Raw genomic sequence first — 21,386 nt, 5'->3', positions numbered from 1 at the left:
ATGGAGCGTAATTTGCATGTCATCTAAATGGGATGTGCCACAGTGCTGTGGGGGGGTCAAAAGGTATCGGACTCTCTCCCCACATGGGCTGGAGAAAGCCAACAGGAGCAGGTGAACCGAGTCTCCCTGTGAGCTGCAACACTGTCCTCTTCTGGCCGATTCAGAGATCACAAAAACACAAACCTTGCAGTTCTTTTTTTTTTTTTAATCACATTAGAGCTGAAGAATAAAACTAAAAATGAATAACACGGGAGTGCAGCACACAAAGTGTCTTGGTTAACCACACAGTCTTATTTATACATATATTTATAATGTAGATCAGGTTCTCTCACTTGTACAGCTTCTGATTGTGTCACAGAAAGAAACCCGCGTTCCTTTGGGCGAAGGAGAGCAAAAAGAGGAGAGCGGGGTTCCTACAGCTCATTCGATGTTCTAGGATTATGCATTAGGCAAGCTTAGTTACAAAAATAGTATTAAAGTCGAAACAGAAGCTGTGACAGTACAGTCAGACGGGTTTCTAATTAATTCAACGCTCCCAAACCAAGAAGTTTGCTTCCCATCGTAGAGAGGTCCAGCTCCGCAAACAGTCGCTTATCAGTGAAATGGATTAGGGTTCAACATAACTGGTGATTAAACCATTAAATGATAGAAAATAACATCTATGGGACGTCAGAGGAAGTTAGTGCACGGATTTCCAAAATGAAATTTAAAAAAAGACAAAAAGTGGAGGAAGGAAGAAATGTTTAGATTGACAGTAAAAAAGAAAGAAAAGAAATCGGTGAAGAATCTCTTAAGAAAAAGTGCGCAGCAGCATAGAAGTCCCACATCCTACAGCTGCTGTTAGTGAGAGCCAGCGGAGTACAAAACCAGGATGGGCCGCGGAGATGAAGTGTTATTGCTGGGGAACGTTTTTTTTTTTCTTTTTCTCTTTTTGGTTCAAAGAGTAGAGATGAAGAGGGGAGAGTTATTGTTGGGGGTAGTAGGGCTGCTGTTGCTGCTGCTGCGGGGGCTGCTGTGGGTAGCCGGGGTACGGCTGTCCAGCGGGAGGGGCTCCTGGGTATCCTCCTTGTCCCGGGGCCCCCTGGAAGGGCATGAAGGCCATGTTGGGCATGTTGTAGGGGTAAGGGTTGTAGCCCATCGGCACCTGGTAGAAACTGAAGGAAGAAAAAAAAACCAAAACATCAAATCCTGAATCATAAATAAATATAAAATTAAGTTTGTTAAATTAAACTATTTCAACTGTAATTTTTGTATGTGTTTTTTAAGTCATTTATTGATTAATTTGTAATTATAAAATATATTTTAAGTGTAAATCTGCATCAATCAGTGAGTGTTGGACTGAACGCTCACCCCGGATAACCCTGATAAGTGGGGTAAGGGGGTCCCTGCGCCTGGGAGATGGGTGCCATGGGCGGCGGGTTGTTGGTGGGGGGTCCGACGGGTGGTGCACTTGTTGGGGTGGCGGAGGCTGCCTGAGGAGCTATATTAGGGGGAGGTGGCCTTGATGGGGGTTGGGCCTTTGGCTGCTGCTGGGGCTGTTGAGGCTGCTGAAGAACAAACACAAGGATGGTTAGACATCAGCAACACTTCTGTGGAGCTTGGGGAAGGGAGGGGGTGTTTGCTTACGAAAACAGTTCTGGGGGCGGGGGTCGGTCCGGCCACAGGGGCGGCGGGCGTGCTCTGGTAGGCGGGGACGCTGAAGGACGGGGCGCTGGGCTCTCGAGCGATGCTCTGCTGCAGCTCCCTGAAAATGAAGAGGAAAAATGTCACCAAACGGCGGCGCGCTGGCCGACAAGCAAGCTCCGGGTGACACGCACTTGAGCAGCTCGTCCCGCTCCGTCTTACGAGCAAACACGATGTCGCTGCATTTGTTTTGGAACTTGAGCAGAATTTCCGTCAGGTCGTTGTAGAACTGAAAGAGAGAAATTGAAGACATTTAAAAAAAACAAAAAAAGTTTATCCCTTTGACACCAGAGCTGTCGCTACCAAATGTGAATCAGATTATTGTGATGCAAAGAAAAACATATTAGCATTTGGGGGATTTTGCATGTTGATGCAAGGCTGTTTTTCTGCAGTTTTACCAGCTCAGTGGCTTAATGGTAGAGTGTCCGCCCTAAAACTAGAAGGTGGTGAGTTTAACTCCAGGCAAAATCATGCCAAAGACTCTTAATATGAGACCCAATCCCTCCCTGCTCGACATTCAGCATTAAGAAGTTGGATTGTGGCGTTAAACCAATGGGCTATCTATAAGCTACGGTTGCTATGCTAGATTGTTGCATACGCAAAGGTGGACGCCATATTGGAATGATGCCTGTTTACTGCTGCTGGAAAAACAAGAATGTAACTTTTCACAAGTCAATTATTGCTGGTAATGGAGAAGTTTTTAGGAAGATCTGATGAGTTTACTCTCAATAGTGAACGTTTAGGCTGATCTTGTAGCCCATTCAAAGTCAATGGCAGCTTCAGAGTTTGCACTATTTCCATGTTTTCCACCGATCTTTTTTGTTTTATGGAGGATAACATGATATTTGTATGAGTGTTAGACCTCATATCAAACAAGACGATCTGCTGGTTAGAAGATTACTAAGCAGAGGAAAGGGTTTCCTCAGTAGCTCTGTGGTGTGTCTGGTGTCACACCTGAATCCTTCTGATAGAGGCCGAGTGGGATACACTTGTATTGAGACCAGCTGTAGGTCGATAAGCCCCGGTCGTTGACATGCTTTAAGACCGAACTCGCCGCTTCAGGCGGTGACCGGCCAGTATACAATGGGTGCAAGCAGTCTACAGCAATCTCAACTACTCACTGACCCGTTTATGAACACAGACACCAACATCAACAGTTTGTGTAAATCTTAGTCTGTGTTTTTGTGACGATCAGAGATTTTTTCCTTTCAAAATCGGACAAAAATGAAGCATTTTATGGCCGTATCTCACTGTTACAGACTATTCCAACATGACGCCGTTCTTTACGTATCTTGGACAGAGGTAACAGCACGGAGTCTTTAGTAATATATCTCACCGAGTTAAACCACCAAACGGTCTCTGTATCTGCAGCTCACTGCTCCCTCAGGAGATGGGTCAAATGTGGAGAATAAATTTCACATGACTAAAGGTACTTTAACTTTTCAGAATCCCCTGAAAATTATTGGAGGATGTAAACGCTGGCGCTAAAGCTCCAATGTAAAAGCGAACAGTCAGAATAGGGCTTGTTCTGCTGGCGTGGTGTTCTGGGACAGCACCTTGGTGCCTTCACGCAGGTTGTTGCTAATCTCAACGTAGCTGTCGTGAGCTGAAGCCAGCTTCTTCAGGACCTCCTCCCTCTGGTTGGCTTCAGTGTTGGACTGCTTCAGGCTGCTGAACTCCTGATGAGAAACCTGGAGGAACGCCACATGTCAAGACGATTTTGTCAAAAACAGTTGAGAGGATGTTCTTTGAAGCCAGGCTGTACCTGAACCTGTCCCAGCAGCTCCTCCTGGGAGCGGAGGCTGGCCTGCACCCTCTCGTTGTAGCTGCCGTACAGCTTGTCCAGTTGGGCGAGTGACAGCTGCTCCTCGTTGATGGCGCCGTCCTGAGCGAGCGCCGTCAGGAAGGTGACGCTCATGTCAAACGTCACGGCCTTGATCTCCCCCTCCAGCGTCTCCCTCTCTTTCTTTATCTCCTCCAGCTGGGCGAGCTGGGAGCGCAGCACGTTCACGATCTGAGGAGGACGAAAGCTCGTCACCGTCCGTCTTTAACACTGCAGTCTCAAACACATCCATTGTTTTTTTCCCCAGAGCACACAAACATGCACCTTAACTCTTTCCCACTTCTGCTTACTCAGTTATTAAAGTTTCACATAATGTAAAGTCAGCAAACTGAACGAGAAGTGCTGCGGCTGCAGCAGAGTGCACTCTGGGTCTTAATGCGCTGCAAAAGCCTCTCAGACCTCGCTGCCCTGCAGAGTCTTGGTGGGGTTGGCCGAGGGGATGGCGGCGCTCAGCTCGTTCGGCGGTTTGCACAGCAGGGCGATCATGTCACAGTGGGCGTTGTAGCGGTCCCTCACCACCTGGTCCGCCTGCACCGCCTTGTCCAGGACGTTGCGGAAGTTGGTGCCCTCTGAGGGAGACAGCAGAGCGCGTCAGCGATCAGAATGAGAGCACAGAATGTGGGCGGAGCTTTCAGTGCGTACCGGTGCGGAGGGGCTTGTAGAGGTCTCCAGACGGCGTCCTGTTCCAGCGCTGGTTAAACTTGCCTCTCAGCTCATTGTCTGTTGATTCCTCGTCATCGAGCATCTTCAGAGACTATCAGAGGAAAGAAAAGAACATTTACTAAACCTTACTTAGATTTTATGTTTATTCAGCATTTTTTTTCTATTTATGCTCACATTCTATAAAAAAATTAAACTTTTTTTTGTTGAGAGATTCAGGGCGCCTCCAGTTATACTTTTTTAACTCTGGCACCAAACCTCCAAACAGATTGTGTTTAGTTGTTTCCCCCGTCAGTCCGTTTGTTTGTCTGCAGGATGTTTGGCTGAAGAACGACGGCTCCTGGCCCACAGATCAGTGGATTTGGTATTTGTGATCATCCTAATCTGGGATTTTTGCCATTAGAAGAAAAAAAAAAACTATTGTTTTGTGTAAATGAAAAAGTCCAAGCCAGCTTCAAACAGCCTGGGATTCATATGCTGCTCTACTGCCTGACATGCTGTTCGGAGCTTAAAGTTTAAAAAAACTTCACAACTCTTCTGGGGGAAGGAAAGGCGTGGGCAGAGCACCAACCTCATCCAGGATCTCTCGGTTGCGGGTCAGGAGCTCGGGCAGGTCTTTGATCAGCTGCTCGATGCTCTGCAGACCTCCCTTCTCCACGATGGATTTAGCTTTGTCAGCGATGGACTGAGGGATGGAGTCTCCGGACAGATCCTCCAGAGCAGCAGGCAGGTTGAGGGACGCCAAGACCCTGATGGAGTCGAGCATCGTGTGTTTAAGAACAGATATTCAAGCATCTGACCAAATCAATTATTGTAATTTCTGCAAATAAAGCTATTAAGATAATTCAGTAAACTTAAAGCTTCACTTTTCACGGATTATAAACATCAATATTTATCATGTGAAAATAGACACCATTTCAGAATAATCCAAGTTAAAAAATAACCTGGAAAATATATAATTTTTCCACTGATAGGTATAATCTGGTTTATTAAATCCTGAAAACTGAATCATCAACTTTAACAACAAGCTGAATTAAACTACTATTTTTAACCACTGTTAGAGTAGTAAAAATACTTCAGCAAATTAAAAAAAAATACATTTTTAAAACAAATTGAGCCAAAAAGCTTCTTAGTCTGCTATTTTTGGCCATGAATTTGGAAAAAAAAAGTTGGTGAGCGAATGGGAGGAGTCAAAACAAGAAGAGAATATGGTGAATTGGAATATTGATGTGATTTAGGTCAAATTGTTTTGAGAAAAATAGAATTAGCAAGACAGAAAACTTCAAAGGAACCACAACTCAATTAGGGTTCGTTCAAAGATTAACCAGCAGCACAGCAACCGTTGGAAAATATTACAGCTAATATCCACAAAGTGAGGTCTGTGGGCTCCAGCGTACCCGTTGCAGAGGTTGGTGGCTTCCCTCATGGTTCCTACCAGCCTGTTAACCGTCTCATTTTTCCTCTGACCGTAGACGCTCATGGATTGCTGCACCGCCATCGGCACCATCTTTTCAAACAAATCTGAGGAGGAGACGCAAAGGAGGAGTCAAAGCTGCAAAGAAAGGACCTGACACAGCTGTGTCGCTCATGTCTGAGCCTTCAACGGGAAATTTGCTTTTGGTTGTAGTCCAATCAAATCATGTTCTTAGCTGGAATCAGCTGCACAGATTTGCTGAATTCTAAATACAGAAATCCTGTTTCATAAAGTTTTATTCACAATAAAACTTGAACAGTACATCACTAAGCCGCTTCATGTTTTCTAAAAGGAAAAAATAAATACTGGAGTCTGAAAGATCTTGTGTAATGCTGGTACCTGTAAACTTCTGGCTGAGCGGAGGCGTGATGGCGGTGGCTTTGACCAGCGCCGCCTTGCCGATTTGTTCCAGGTCCTTGACTTCGGGAACACGGTCGTGGTAGATGAAGTCGTTGTCTTTCTTGGCTGCTGTGAGCGCTCGGTTGATCTTGTCCATCAGGTCCTTCACGCTCACGTACTCATCGTAGCGAGACGCCACCGTCTTCACCAGCTCCAAGGCGTGCTGAAGCACAACAACAAAGCAACACGGATGAATTCACAAGCATTTTCCACCAGATTACTGAGGTCAGTGAGGAACATTTACACCCAGGTGACTACAGATTTAAACTTAAGTCTTATATAAATGTTTTTCATATCTGCTTAAATCAAATTTAAGGCTGTGTTTACAAGGAAATGTACCTTAATTTTAGCTTAGCAAACATTAATGCAGATAAATACACTAAAGAGGGGAAGAAAAAAGTAGAAAAGTAATAAAACTTGTCAATTTACAAAATAAAAGTAGGTGTCATCATTTACTGATTTTAATATTTACTATCAAATATTAAAGTCAGAGTGGATTCCACCTCCAAAAAACTAAATTCTATTTAAATTCATAAGTTAAGGATTAATTTCAACAAATCAACACAATTTGATTGCCCAATTTTTCAAATTTTCTTTGAACTCAATGTTGTTAAAAAAAAAAAAAAAGTTTCACCTTAATGAAAATGGAACTTTTCTAAATCTTTAAAAGGCAATTAATGATGGATTTAATTTTCCAAGTAAAGATTTAATCCATATTGATTTTTTTATGTTTTAAATACTTTGATTTTTTAAGTAATTTAATAGTAAAAACTATTTGATCTATAAAGGTTTTTGTGAAAAATTTATATTATTTAGGGTTTTTTTTCCCTGTTTAATTTTTTTCTATTTCACACCTTAGATAGTCGGTATGAAATCGTTTACAATCTTTGAGGCATTCCAGAAATTCAGCTTTTATTTTGTTAACAAACCAAAAGGAAAAAAAAAAATCATTAACTTTCAGTTAAGTAAATCTTAATTAAATTAATATATTTAGACAATAAAGCTGATTCTATTCTGTTCAAGTGTAACAGAAAAATATTAGAAATCTGTTCTGTGGTCCATTTTATTTTGTGGTATACTCCTCATCATTTTATTTTGAAGGAAAAGTGGGTTCTTATTGGTTAAGTTTAACTCCATGTTTCAGGACTCCCAGTACCTGCAGACGTGCAATCTCCTCTCCAAAGTGCTTCTTCTGCTTGGCGAGGGCGCTCTGGTGCAGCTCGGCGTTGGCTTGCATGATGCAGTGCTTTGCTGCCAGCACCGGCAGCACTTCCTGAAAATAAAAATACTGACCAGGGAGAGGCAACCACAGAGCAACAGGCAGGCGTACGAACATAGATGTGCACACACAGACAGACGATGGCAGGGTGAACCAAAAAAAAAAAAAAAAAAGGCCAACAGCAGCGAGGTCAAATCACAATGTGAACCATGACACGTGATCACAAACAGGCACGAGCGGTCGGGAGTATGCAAAAACATCACAAGTGCGCACAAAGACAACCAGTGCCGCCACCATGTAAGGATGCAGGAGGAGAGGAAGACAACGGGAGACAAAAACAGAAGAGGCCATGAGTGTCTCAAAGCTTTCAGCAAAAAAAAATAAATAAAAATATACGGCTACAACAAGAAATTATAAAATTATTGCACAAATCGGGAATGTTTTGGATTTGAGAGCCTGAAAACGGCTCACAAATCCACATGGAGCTCCCGTTAAAAGGACAACAGTTTCAAAAAACAAGGATCAAGTTTCAAACTTTTAGCAAATGAAAAAAAAAAATGGAGCATTTTTTATATATTGAACCAGTTTCCTTTAAATGGACTAAATAATAAAAGAAACAAACATAATTTAGACACCTGCAGGTTTATTTATTCATAATAAAACCGAACACCGAACCGTGTAAATGAAGGTCACAAATCTCCCGTTTTATGCAACACTTCCCCAATTTTATGCTAATATCAAACAGGATTCATTTCCATACAAGAAAAAAACATGATGAATACATTATGAATGCATTCAAAACCAGGAACCCATTGAAACATTTAAAGGTAATGCATAATGTCGGAGATCTTTTATAGATCAGAGGGAACTTATTTTGAAAATGGGTCGCATTTTGAAGCTTCCTGCAGTCATGGGTCGCAGATTTTAAATTTAAAAAAATCCTTTGGGAATGGGAAATTGTTGCTGAATTAATTGAAAATATAGGGGAGGAAAGTATTTTTTTTGCACCAAAAAGAAAAAAAAGACATTTTAATGTTTTGTATTGTATTAAACTTCTCTCTGTCTTACTTGCTTAAAAGTCTTACTTAATGCAATTCTCTAAACATTAACTTACATTTCTTCTATCAAGTCTAATAAAAAAATGCAAAAACTTCAAGGCTTTAAAATGTTTAAGCAAAATATAATTGTCTTTGTGGAGTTTAGAATAAAAAATAATTAAAATGTCAAACTCTAAACCCACTAATATGAACACATTTCTAAAGAAAATGTGTTAAAACTGTGGGACAAGTTTCCAGACCATTAGGTAAGTCTTAATCAAGTCCAAAGATTGAATTAAGTTCAACAAAATCCTATTTGCTACTTCACTTTTTAACTTTTTTCTCCCCGTTATCTTTAGTCAAAAAGCTGTCACAGTTAGCTAAACATGTTTACCCCGTCCCGCTCTGACTGCCTCCGTGACTGATGCTGATCAGCTGATGGTTTGCACACAGAAACAGAATTTCTAATGGATTCTAAAATGATAAAAAAAACAAATACACTTAAAGGAAAAGTCCCTTTAAGTCATAGTCAAGTCTCCAGTCATAATATCCAAGTCCAGTCTTTTATTAGTTAGGAAAAGCCTCAAGTCCTTTATAAACAGTGACTTTAGACCTTTTTAAGGTTAAAAATAAAAAAAACAGACATGTTCTGCTTTAATGCAGTCAGACATAAATGTCTTTATGATTCAAGTTCGGATAAAAAAGAAAGAAAACGGTTTCAACCGGGTTAAGGCAGTGCCAATCAAAGTGAAAAACGAGATGAAAACAGAGGTTCCAACAGACCCACGACCCGTCCGACACGAGGAGCACAATCAGACACACAAGACGAGGTCCGACTCATACGGGGTCTGTACCCTCTGCACACGCTCCACCTGTGTCTGTGGGCTCACCTTAGGAAGGTTGTCTTTGTACTGGCACTGCTTGAAGGCGTCGCCGTAGAAATCTGCCGCCTGGTTGGCCAGCTTTGCAATGACGGCGTCTTTCATTCTGTCTGGGGGGTGAAAAAGAAGCGAGTTTCACAGAGAATAAAAACTTGTTTTTAAACAACAAAAACTCCAGGAAAAGGAGAGCTCTTCCTCCGACTCTTCTACATATCTTTTTGGTTTAATGAAAACCCCATCATTCATCATTTTTGGGATATGGCTGCTTGTTCCTGGTTTTGTTTAAAGTTTTAAAGCTTCTTTAGTCTGATCGAAAACCATTAACAGAGCTCTAAAAACACACTGAAACCATCCACAAGAACTTCTTTGTCCAATAAAGATTCCATAGTTTTAGAATTTTAGACACAATTTAAAGGTAAAGATATTTTTCTCATCTTTTACAATTAATTTTGTGTCTTTTGTTTACTGTTTTTCAGCATCATTAAATAATATTCAAAACAATGTTGTCATTCTTTCGGCTAAAGCACCTATAAAATCCTAAATTATTTAGTTTTTATAGATAACATCAAGTTCTGACTAAAAAATTTGTTTAGGCAAATATTTTCTGCAGCGAGGAAACTTGAGAACTAGAACTATTTGTAAATATAGATACATTTTAATAGCAAATATAATATTATAACACCTATAAACAAAAATCACCAACCAAAAACTAACAAGTCCCACTCCCTTCATCTTTTGATCTATTTTAAAAGCCTTCCTGTTGGTCTTTTAATTATGATTGAACCGTTTTCAGTCAAAATTTGAAAAGCTTGTTACAAAACTCAGTTCGGATCGTGTCTTGGTTTTAAGGTCACGGTTCGGATCATTTTTCGGATCAGTAAAAAGTAAAAAAACAGGAAAAAATAACGAGATACAAGCCTAAAACTACTCTTTTGAAACGTTTCAAAACACATATTTGATGAAACATATATACAGTACTTCAAATCGTAAATATACTCTCACACAAATCACATCAAAACAATTGCTCATCGAGCCTTATTTATAAAATTACACGTCTTTAGACCAAATCTACAAGAAGTTGGAGAAAAAAATTCTTCAAAACAGTGATAAAAATACCAAATCTGTTTGCAGTAACCCCAAAAATGCTTATTTTCACTTGTCCCACCCCCCCAATGTCCAAATTAAATCCTAAATAAAACAGCTGAAATTCAACTTAAATTATTTTTTGGGACAAGTAGATTTACTGAAACCGCAGTAACATTTCAACATTCAACATTCAAAATAATAATTATCATCCGGAGGTGCTGCCCTGCCCACTTTTGCTGGCGATTTATGATCCCTTTTGCTTGCCATACTGCCCCCCTGTTATAGACGGAGCAGCGGCTTTGTCCTGGCACAGCGCGGGACAGCTGCTGCTCCTCGCTGAAAGATTCTCTTAAGCCAGACATGGAGACTGAAACTTTTATTCAGCTCTTCAAAACAAATAACCCAATCTCAAATCATCAAAAAACCTGGATATTTAAACTTTAAATACCTGAGGTGGCTTTGAGGAAAAAGACCTCCTGAGCCTGAGCCAGCATGATAAGGCTCAGCGTTCCTACAGTCTCGGGGCAGATGTCCATGGTGGGCTCCCGGCTCAGTGCAGACAGCACCGTGTCCTTAATGTGACTGAAAGCTCCACTGGCCAGCTGGAGACACAAAACACACACTTTTTAAAAACCCAGCTGTCCAATGTAAACGCAGTATCATGTGTTCTTTGCTCTCGTTACCTCATGCATAAAGTCACAAAACTTGGCACGGATTATAAAAGCAACAGGCACAACAGGAATTTAACTCGCACACACAGCAGTTATTTAACAAACCTTGCAGTTTTGTTACAGAGACAGTTTCTTTAGGTGATCTGCAGACCTGACATTACAGACAAAAACATTAAACTTCAATTTGTTCACATTTTGATTTTTTTTTTTTAAAACCAGGAACCCAAAGCATCATGTTTGGATCTAATGGTATTTATTTATTTTTATTCAAACTTTTCCTAAGCTTTTGTTTATTATAATAGAACATTTGGCTTTTTATGATTCTGTTGGTGTGCAGGATTTTCTGAATCCAGGAAAAGCAACAGATTAAGAAAATTTTGATCAACGATTCTGATCCTTTTGACATCTTAGTGTTAAAAATGGTCAGAAATCAGGATGGCAAAAATATTTTTAAAACCGAAATGTAAAGAGTTTGTAACTTATTGTAAAATCAAATTACAGTAAGTATATCCTAATAATTTTTTACATATGTAATATTTTTACTACGATAGAGCACTGATTTTAGGGCAAAAAAAATAATTTAATTTCTGTACATTGTTGATTTATTAATCAAATTTTTATATTATTCAGCAATGAAAACTATTTGTATGTATTAAGTAAACAATGACACTATTAAAAATTAAGTTTGTCAAAATGAGTTGAATAGATTGCTTGAAAGAGTAAGAGGAAGTGAACTTATATAATCCCACCCCTGCTTTGCTTTACTTAACTTTTCTTTTTTTCTTTTTCCTAAATTATCCAGTTCTTATTTTTGATCAGTAAAAAATTACTTTACTAACACATATTTAACTCATTAAAAAATCCATAGGCATCAATAAATCACAGGGAAAAGTAGATAATTATGTAAATAGACAACATTGTTTCAGAAATCATTATACAGATCAAGTGTCAAAATATTATTTGTCATTAGAAAAAAATATCTTCAATTCAAGAAATTATTTTAACATAACTAGAGGAACATTCTAAAAAACAATAATAGTTAAAATACAGTTTGTTGTAGTAAAAACAAACTAAAATCTGTTTTTCTTGCCAAAAAAACATTTATTTTAAAGAAAACTATTCTTCAATTTAATGAAATAACTTTTCACAGCAAATTGGCATCTGATAAATACTTTTTAAACCATAGTCACTATTGCAGAGGTATGATTTTAATGCAAATACTTCACTTACTTCAATTGAAACACGACTGAAATTTTTTTAAATTCTTCTAAACTAAAAACACAGTTTTACCCTTCAGTAAAAGGTATTCACGTAAACACTATTTCAAAATAAGAGCATATTCTGGATTAAATGATCCTGTTCAGATATTGGGCATATTCTGTGATGAACCCCTCTCATTTGAGTCAAAGACTAATTTGCATAGTTTTGTATCATATTTTTTTAATTTTCTGCATGCAGTTTACAACCATTCCCCATTCAAAATGACAAACTGAGCTTTTTAAGAAACCAGTTTATGTTCATATTACTAAGGAGATTGTTCAAATACTTCAATATTTTCATTTCTTATCATTTTTATTGGAGCTAAACTCTTTTCAAAGCAAAGTGTCTTAAATCTGGATTTAAACGAGTTTATTCACATGAAAACGAACATGTTGTGGTGGATGCACAGTCATTTAATTGAATGGCATGTGTTCCTCAGAATCCCCTATGAAGCCTTTACTCAACAGAAGCCACCTCTGTAGTGCTACACCCACCTGATAGTATTTCGCAGCGGTCTTCAGACACTCATCATTATCCATATTCTGCTCTGCTGCGATCTGACTGGCCAAAGCTGCACAGTTGAACAGCACACATGTCTTCTCATAGCCCAAGCTAGCCAAAGCTGCAACACAAACATATGAGTTAAATAAAAATAAGTGCAACAGTTGTGAAAAAAAGTCATCTAGAGTTTACAATCAAGAACTTAGTATTAGATAAGGTTGAGAGTGTTTTGAATCTTTTGTGGAGCAACAACTTACAAAGTTTGACTGAGCCCCCAAACAGGGATCCTTTATCAAAGGCGTCTTTCCACGTGAAGGTTAAGCAGATCTGCAACAACAGAGGCATCTCTTGTTCAGCCTTATCCATTATTCAGCCCAGACCACGTCTCAGACATAATCAATTACCTGGTTTTCAGAGAAGGGGAACTTGGGCTCCAGAGCACACAGCTGGTCGTAGTATCTGTGGAGAGAAGGATTGAGCAAATTCAAAACCTCTCTTTGTGTTTTTTAGATCATTCTTCCTTTGTTCTGATGTAAAGGAGACTGTTCTATCATGAAGCAGTCCGGGTTTGTAGATAGACACATGACAATGAGTCAGAAAAAGTAGAATGTGACGTAACCACAACAGCTCTAAAATTAGCAGTGAATGAATTCTTCACTGACTTCATACAGTTTTCAATTCTTGCACACAAACGTCACGTGTGTTGGTCTGTAGATGAAAGCTGAGATGAGGTGTGTCTCATGGGGAACCAAAGAGTGTGAGCGGAAAAAAAATCCCACGTAAACAATAGTCACCATAGCGACGCATCGCCTGGTAGGTTGTGAAAGGCCTTGTTGCACTCGATACTCGGCAGAAGTGAACGTGAGAGCCAGAAAGCAGACAAGTTAGACCTTAGAGTCCAGAATCTAAAAAAACTGAGGTTTCTTTCCGAGTTCTGAAGCAGTTGGGTAGTTTATAACTAATCTAAGAACGTTTCAGATTCCTGATCTACCAATAAAACTTCAACACAAAGACTTAAACCAACGCAGAGCAACTTTTAAGTGACTGAAACCACCATGGTAATGGACTCACAAGCTAGAGGTCACATGACTAAAATGCCTCCAACCTTAAAATATATTTATTGTTTAGGTTTGCAGGTTAAAAGAGCTAAAAAAGGACAACTGTCGCTTTGAACGGAAACTAGTTCAGTCAACAAAGCACTCACACACCCACACTAAAGTAATCTGAGCAAACCTCGTGCATTATGTCATAGGTGGGTGAGAACAAAGACTGAAATGAGTTCAGTCCAAGTCCATATTTTCCATAAATATTAAGTGTCATCTAAATTCAAGACCTCTCTAAATTCAAAAACCTGTAAATTAAAAGGGCAACAACTAGATGGCATATATATATATATATATATATATATATATATAAACCTGGGACAGAGAGGCGCTTTGTTAAACAAACCTGACTCCTTAGTTCCTCCATGCAAAGCAGCTCACACTGGGACAGTGTATGGAGCAGGCTAAAAGCAACCAAAAATAGACAGACTACATAGAATATAGAATACATGGGGACACCAATGTATTCTAACAAAACGAACAAAAAGTGTTGATATATTTTAGACTAAAAAAGAGCCAATTTGTACTGTTAAATGACAGATATAAATCTCAGATAATGGTTACTGGATATTCAGACAATGATGTAGACAGGTGAAGAATGAATGTAATGTTATGAAACTCTCTAATTTTGAGGAAATTACGTATTTTTGCTTAGCAATGGCAGAAATCACAGTTTTTACAAATTGGGAAGTAGGGCTGCCACGATTAGTCGACTAATCGACGACTAATCGACTATTAAAATAGTCGACGACTAATTTAATAGTTGATTAGTCGTTACTTCATATTAAATGGAGTCAGTGTAGTAAAGTTGAAAGTTATAATGGTGTTATGCTAGCTTATTGGACTATTTTGGCATTTATTAAGGTTTTTTAGGCTATTTTGGAGTTTTTATTTCAGCTGCATGCTAGCTGTCTTTGCTAACTTAGGCTTTTTTAGGCTAATTTGGCCTTTAACTCATATTTTAGTTGGCTATCAGCATCTTCAGCCATCGTCACTAGCATCTTTTGCGGCCAAATTCAGCTTACATTTCATCTATAATGATGCTAGTGTGAATATATATATATATATAAAAATATATAGTTTTTAGTTAGTTTAAAGTGAATGATGGTTAAGATTTGTGTTTTACATCAACTTTGTGCATGACCCGATTAGTCGACTAATCGGAAAAAATAATCGGTGATTAGTCGACTATTAAAATAATTGTTTGTGGCAGCCCTATTGGGAAGCAATAAGACAAATAAAGCCCAAATGTTAGAGCTGTTTATGTCATAAATTTGTACTTAAATCTGAGTCTAACAGCTGGGAGACACAGAGATCTCGTGTCTAAATATTTGTGTCTTTCACTCCAAGCTCTGACTCCATTCCAAAAGAAAATACTAGAAAGCTGCAGCTCATTCTGCTTTCTTTAAGTGTTAGAACCTGTTCAGGAATGAATTGATTTTAAAGTGGTGCTGCTGGATTATAGGGATAGGGATTGTAGAGCAAAGCTCTGAGATTGTAGCTGGAAACAGCTGGAACAAACTCAGAAGTTTCTCCAAATGTATTTTTATTTTTTTAATTTATATTTAGAACTATATCTATTTATTTTGTCTCTTTTTCCTCAAGCTTTTGGGTCTCTGGATGACACTTTGATTCACTTTAGTCAATGAAAGGTGCTAAACAAACAAAGCTGTCTTCATCCGCCATTGCAGTGCATGCCAATTAAACTAGAACCGACAGAAGACGGTGATTCCCTCCGCCTGAATCGACCCTCGGCTGACACTAGTACCTGACATTCGGTTCAATTTGTTTTCTCCAAGGAATCATGGGAAAACTTGGCACGAGGAACACATGAGTCACCAAATTACCCTTTCAGCGTCACTTAGCTGTAACTTTAGCTTTAAGGTTAGCATTGACGGCTAGCCCCTCTGGGTGCGGCGCCTCAGAAATAAATGTTACCAACGAGAAGAGGGTGTATTCAAACTCATTGAGAGGTCACAAAATGTTAATAAATATTTTCCCTCACCGGAGTAAGATTTCCAGGGAGCTGTCGTGTTTGTCGAGCGGCCTTCCCAGCGCGTTCTTGCGGAGCTTGTTCAACTCATCCACGGCGCGGACATACTCTGCTTGCTCCTCGCCCGCGGGGTACGACACTGTGATATATTTCGAAAGCGGTTTCACCAAGTCCACCTCAGACGACTTTTTTAACGGGACTGAAATAAATGTCGCCATTTCGGCCCGTCAGCGCTTAAACCAGAAAAAAACACCCAAAAACCAGACACGAAAAAAATGACCAACGAACACAAACAACAGCCTTAAAGCCACTTCCTGGATTCTAACAGGAAACGAGGATGACGTCATGCAACAGTGAGCACAGGCATGCGCAGAATCAGCTTTGCTTTAATGGGGGGACTGAATAGTTTTTATATTGTTTTAAATTCAGATAAGTATTTCTAAAAGTAAATTTTTATTTTGGTGACATTTCAAAGTAATTTTAGTTTTTTTTTGTTTTAATACAGAAAATATATAAAACGTATTTAGCTAATTTTGCTTTTACCTCAGATATTTTTTTGTTTTGTTGTGGCATTTGAATCACCATTCATCATTTAAGTAGGTTTTGGTATATATATAAAAATTCAGAGAAGCATTCATAAAAGTTATCTTTGAATTCTGACCGTAATATCAAACTTCTGTCTTTTTTCAACTTAGAATTCTGACTTTAATCTCAGAATTCTGACTTTTTTCCCTCATAATTCTCATTTTATTTCCCCAAATTTTAGCTTTTTCCTGTCAGAAATCTGATTTTAACCTTAAGATTATTACTTTTTTTTATAATTCTGTTTTTAGTCCCAGAAGTCTGATATTAATCTCAGAATGAAGACTTTTTTCTTAGAATTCCTATTTTAATATCCTAATTCTGATTTTAATCTCTGACTTTTACTTTAATCTCAGACTTCTAACCCTAATCTCAGACTTCGGACTTTATTTTTCTCACAATTCTGATTGTAATCTCAAAATTGACTTTTTGGTTCTCAGAATTCTGACATTTTTCTCAGAAAAAAAGTTGAAAAAAATCAAAAGAAATGTTGGACTTTATTACTGGATTTTTTTTTAAAGAAATTGTGTTCTCACAGACACAAGCTGTAAAAACCTGGTAAGATGCAGTCATAAAACAATCAAATCCCAACCTTTAAACTCAGCTTTGTGTGGTGCAAAATAAAAATGTGTTAAACTTGTCTCCATTTGTTTATTTTTTGACATGTAATGGGTTTCTGTTATATATGTAGAACATTAAATATTTTTGATAAATGCCCATGTATTTTTTTTTAACATTATTTCTATTTCAGTTTTTCTCTGTGTTACAAACTATAACTGGTCAGTTGGTATTAGTATTATAATACAATCATTCTTACAGGCAGTTGAGAAAATCCAGTCTTACTAGAAATAATAATCTACTTATTAAAGGTTTCTTAAGGGAAATGTACAGTTTACACCTTTGACATTTTGTAATTCTCTCAAAAACAATTTTTTATCATGAAACACTTGACCTCCTTGCTGTAAACCAGCAGAACTGTAGCTTTATTAGCCACCAATTCCTGTTTTGTCGTTATGACTTTGTTGGGTGTTCAGTTTAAGTTTGCACTGAAATTTCTTTTTAATTTTAAAATAATTATATTTTTTTATGCATTGGAGATCCTCCATCTTTGCTCTTCTTGCTGTGGATCCTGTATGTGAATCGGATTACTGTCATCTGATAGCATTTGATTTTTTTTTCTCTGAATCTCTTTACTAAATACAATAAATGCAGCATGAAATTTTATTTTTGAAAACTTAAGTTATTTTAAAGATTTTTTTTCGCTTTTAACTTTAAGATAACGTTTATGCTGCAGTGCATTGAGAGGGTCATTGAATCTCATGCTCTTTTGTTCTGTAATTGTTGAAATGTGCTGAGTCATTGTGGGATGTAGGACAGCTTTTCTGGTTTGTTTTAGAATGGTAAATAGAAGCTGCCACTATTAAATAGTTCAGATTAATTTAAAATGCTTGGAAACATCAAATATCTTTAAAACAATTCAAAAGCTGCTTTATGAAATCTGTAAATAGCTCAAGGTTGAGCTTTTGGAAGTGAATTATCCACCATAGTTGAAAACTAAAACACATTTTTGGTAGTTTTTTTTTTGTTTCATCATCATACATTTTCCTGTTAATCTTTATTTTGGCGGTTCAAATTAAATAGATTCGTTTAAATATACCTGTCATCCTGTGAAACACTGAAGGGGCAGGACACAAAAACAAAAAATATGAAATTATTTATTCCCAGCATGTGGTTGTGTACATCTCCAGCATATGACACTGTGCACGAGAAGCATCATACAATACAATAACAGTGGTCATCTTTCTGACTTGTGGTTATACTGAGCAGACGACCCGACAAGCGGTCGGACTCTGCTGTTCTCTGAGGAACATCTTGCTTCGTTGTGGTTCTCATGTCAGTGTAAACACCACAGGAGCTACAGTCCTGGCTCTGCTGGGTGGCGAGACAGGATCAGGTGCTTTTAAGTCTTGACATTCTCATTTTTATTTTGATTTTTTTACGTTTTCCTGATTTGGTTGCTAAGTAAATATCGGGGCTGTGGGACTACCAACTACCCATCGAGCTAAAACTTTGAAATTCTTTAGTGCAGGCTTGGTCTTTGTTTGGAAAAAGAAAAACAAAAAAAGGAGGGGATCCCCTCCCTAACAACTTTATATGTCCCTGTTCTCCCCATTTTCAACATGCTCTCTACTAAGTAGCAAGCTAAACACGACTTTTTCATACCAAGGAGGAAAAGCTTGACAAAAAAAAAAAATCTGCAAAAACACAAAAATGATACACATGCACACATTCCTGAAGGTGGAAACTGCAAGCACCTCAAAAATGTCAGAAGGGTCAAATAAACAAATGCAGACTCCCAACGTGAGGTTATTTTCCTGTCGATTCTACAGATATAAGGATGATTTCCATGTCTTCAAGGGTTTTATTGCAAGGTAGATTTGGAAATAGAAGGCTTTGAGCACAGGTGACTCATCCCATCCTTTTCTTATTATTCCCCCAGATGTTAATCACCGGTCTCTCCAGTTCTGGAACCTGTTTGGTCCACTTCGTTCCAAGATTTTGGACATCCTTCAGGTTTGTTTTATGGCCAAAATCCCAGAAGTATACTTCATTTAAACCAGTGTTACAACAAAAAGCAGAAGAGTCAAAGAAGTAAAAAAAACAGATAAAAAGCCAATATGGCACCAGAGAGAGCAACAGAAAGAAAAGGATCAGCTACGATTGAATTAACCAAACAGGATGCACATGGAGAAACCTCAAAAACAGAGATATGGCTGGCTAAGACTACATGAGACAAAAGGAAAATGTTAAAAAAGTTTCCAAAATTCAAAAACGACTTCCACTCATTTCACCTGGATACTTGGAGAGGTTTTTTTTTTGTTTTTTCCAACTCGGCTGCTCATTTTATTCCATCGAGAATGGTAAATAAGCGGAGGTCTTCTGTAAGCTATTAGGAGACCACATGCGTTACAGGTTCTTTAAATACTGGCCTAGTGCTGGTTGTGCGTGTTTGCAAGGGGATGGGCAACAACTTCTCCAACGCTGCGTCTCTTTTGGAGCCTTTCCACTCTTACTCTCCACACAAACCATATAAAAACAAAAACACATAAAATTCATTCTCCCCTCTCTAACTGAACACCCTCCCTGGTCTCTCTCTCTTTTTAACTTATCTCCTTCATTAATAATGTTTTCAATATGAAACAGTGGACACACCCATGTCAGATTCTAACATTTACATGGCTTCAACTCAGTCTGTGCATCAAGTGAAGAGAGACGGGGAGGGAGGGAAAGGAGGAGAAAAACAAAAAAAGGAGAGGCAGGCGGAGGGGGAGGTCCAGAGGGAGGCGTCTGCTCCAAAACAGAGGGCTGGAGTATTACTGATGCCATCTGTCCTCCTCACTACTTCAGGATTAGATGAAGTCCGTCGCCCAATTCATCTGGAAGGGAACCCAGGAGAGAGAGGAGTACATTAAATCCCCCGAAAGTGACGACAGACGGCGGTTTTGATGCGCGAGACTGCTCGTTTTAAAAGGTTTAGGAGCTGACCTTTAACAGTGCTGATTAAAAAACAGCTCTCGTCAGGCAAGTTGTAAACCATCTGGAGGAAAAAAAAGAAGTTATACACAAAATAAACCAATAAAAACAACTGAGCATCATGACACAACTCAAGAAACTTTTCTGAAGAAACGATTGTGTTTGTTTTATTTCAGTGCTTTCTCGTCATAAACCTCCTTTTTAAGTGTCCTCTTTCACTTCCTGTGGACCTCCTCCAACCTCAGCATCCTTTCACCATCTCTCCTCTGAATAGATCTATAAATTGCTTTAAGCAGATTTTGCGTGAGATTTGAAATTTCTAGACTTCCAGCATTTATTTACTCTAACAAATGAAGGTGAAAGATGTTAACAGCAGGAAAACTAAAAAAAAAAGGTAAAAATGTTTTTTATTGTGAAGACACTGTTACTTTAGGGACTGTTTTTTTCCACAGAGCTGTCAACCTGCTGATACTAAACAAAACTAAAAAAAAACAGTGTATCCATACCAACATAATCAAAATTTGGTTCAGAAAAGTGAAAAATCATCTGATTAATTCAGTTAAACAAATGGGTGCATTTATAGGCTCTTTATTATGTATAAGTTCAATATTATCATCACATACACAGTTATTAAACTTCAGTATGAACATATTTTTAGACTATACATTTCAGATTTTTTTAATATTTCACATTTAAATTTATTTGCATTTCTAATCCTAATGTATATATATAAATATATATTTAAACAACTTGAGAACATCATAATTTCCTTGTGCAAACAATGACAATAAAGGAAATTATGATTCTAATTACTCAATCAGCTATTTGCAAGATTTGTCGAAACACACAGAAATCACTGTTTTTAAAAGAGCAGGTTTGTGTCTTTTAAAAGTTGTTATTGACCTTTCACTTAAGAGCATTTTCATTCTATATATAATAAAAAGTTTGTAAAGAAGTACATATGCTCTTGATTAATTCCCATCATGTTTTCAAGTTTAACTCAATTTATGCTTAATTTAATAAAAAAAAAATATTTCCCACTTCTGCTCATTTTTAGGTGTAAAATTAACCTTTTATTTTTGTAGAAAACTGAACTTATCTTTTCTTACAGTTACTATAAGCATCTGATAATCATTTAATTTCCAGGAAAGCAGACGGAGAAAAAGAAAAACTGAATTTTCTGTATTTAAATAAATACTTATTGACTGTTGCAGCAGAATTCCAAGAAACTTAATGACTTGTTCAGAGTAGAAAATGCTGTTTTTGCTTTCATCTCCAATGTCATCTGCATTAGTCACCTGCGACAGCACATTTGAGTAGATTGAGCGTCTGTGGATGAACTGCGTCTCCTGCTGTTAATTTGCTCTGAATTTTCAACCCTGTAAGCACTTAATTCTGTCACTTCCAAAAGGCCTTAAAGGCTAAATGTAGCTGTGAATGAATGTTGTATTTAAGTCATA

The 21,386-nt window shown here is 38.1% G+C and overlaps 2 protein-coding genes across 9 annotated transcripts in view; both read right to left on the bottom strand.

The window, feature by feature from the left end:
• Nucleotides 1-184: 184 nt before the first annotated feature.
• On the bottom strand, nt 185-16,173 carry LOC112136986 (programmed cell death 6 interacting protein). 3 transcript variants are annotated; one of them, XM_024259074.2, is made up of 18 exons: nt 15,823-16,173; nt 13,119-13,173; nt 12,972-13,041; nt 12,708-12,835; nt 10,731-10,884; nt 9,206-9,306; nt 7,216-7,347; nt 6,000-6,222; nt 5,584-5,707; nt 4,758-4,935; nt 4,169-4,280; nt 3,926-4,095; nt 3,449-3,697; nt 3,240-3,374; nt 1,818-1,912; nt 1,627-1,744; nt 1,351-1,547; nt 185-1,154 (listed from the first exon to the last, which is right to left on the bottom strand). In XM_024259074.2, exons 1-18 carry the CDS (start codon nt 16,026-16,028, stop codon nt 965-967), a joined length of 2,637 nt encoding a protein of 878 aa, XP_024114842.1. In that variant the 5' UTR covers nt 16,029-16,173; the 3' UTR covers nt 185-964. The 3 variants fall into 3 exon arrangements, with proteins under 3 accessions (XP_024114842.1, XP_024114849.1, XP_024114855.1); XM_024259081.2 differs by having other exon boundaries at nt 1,351-1,544; XM_024259087.2 differs by having other exon boundaries at nt 7,216-7,332.
• Nucleotides 16,174-18,090: 1,917 nt separating this feature from the next.
• The window catches only part of ubp1 (upstream binding protein 1), a 19,713-nt gene continuing 16,417 nt past the window's right edge, over nt 18,091-21,386 (bottom strand). For 5 of the 6 annotated variants that reach the window (XM_024298140.2, XM_024298157.2, XM_024298151.2 and 2 more), the window contains one exon: nt 18,091-19,829. In XM_024298140.2, the coding sequence (XP_024153908.1) occupies nt 19,792-19,829 (38 nt within the window). In that variant the 3' untranslated portion in view covers nt 18,091-19,791. Of the gene's footprint in view, nt 19,830-19,938; nt 19,991-21,386 lie in introns of all 6 variants that reach the window. The other variant, XM_024298125.2, reaches the window with a different exon arrangement.

This window comes from Oryzias melastigma, linkage group LG11 (assembly GCF_002922805.2).
Source record: "Oryzias melastigma strain HK-1 linkage group LG11, ASM292280v2, whole genome shotgun sequence".
NCBI classification, from domain to species: domain Eukaryota; kingdom Metazoa; phylum Chordata; class Actinopteri; order Beloniformes; family Adrianichthyidae; genus Oryzias; species Oryzias melastigma.
The sequence above is the reverse complement of the archived record's forward strand: the minus strand, read 5'-3'. Positions and strand labels throughout refer to the sequence as shown.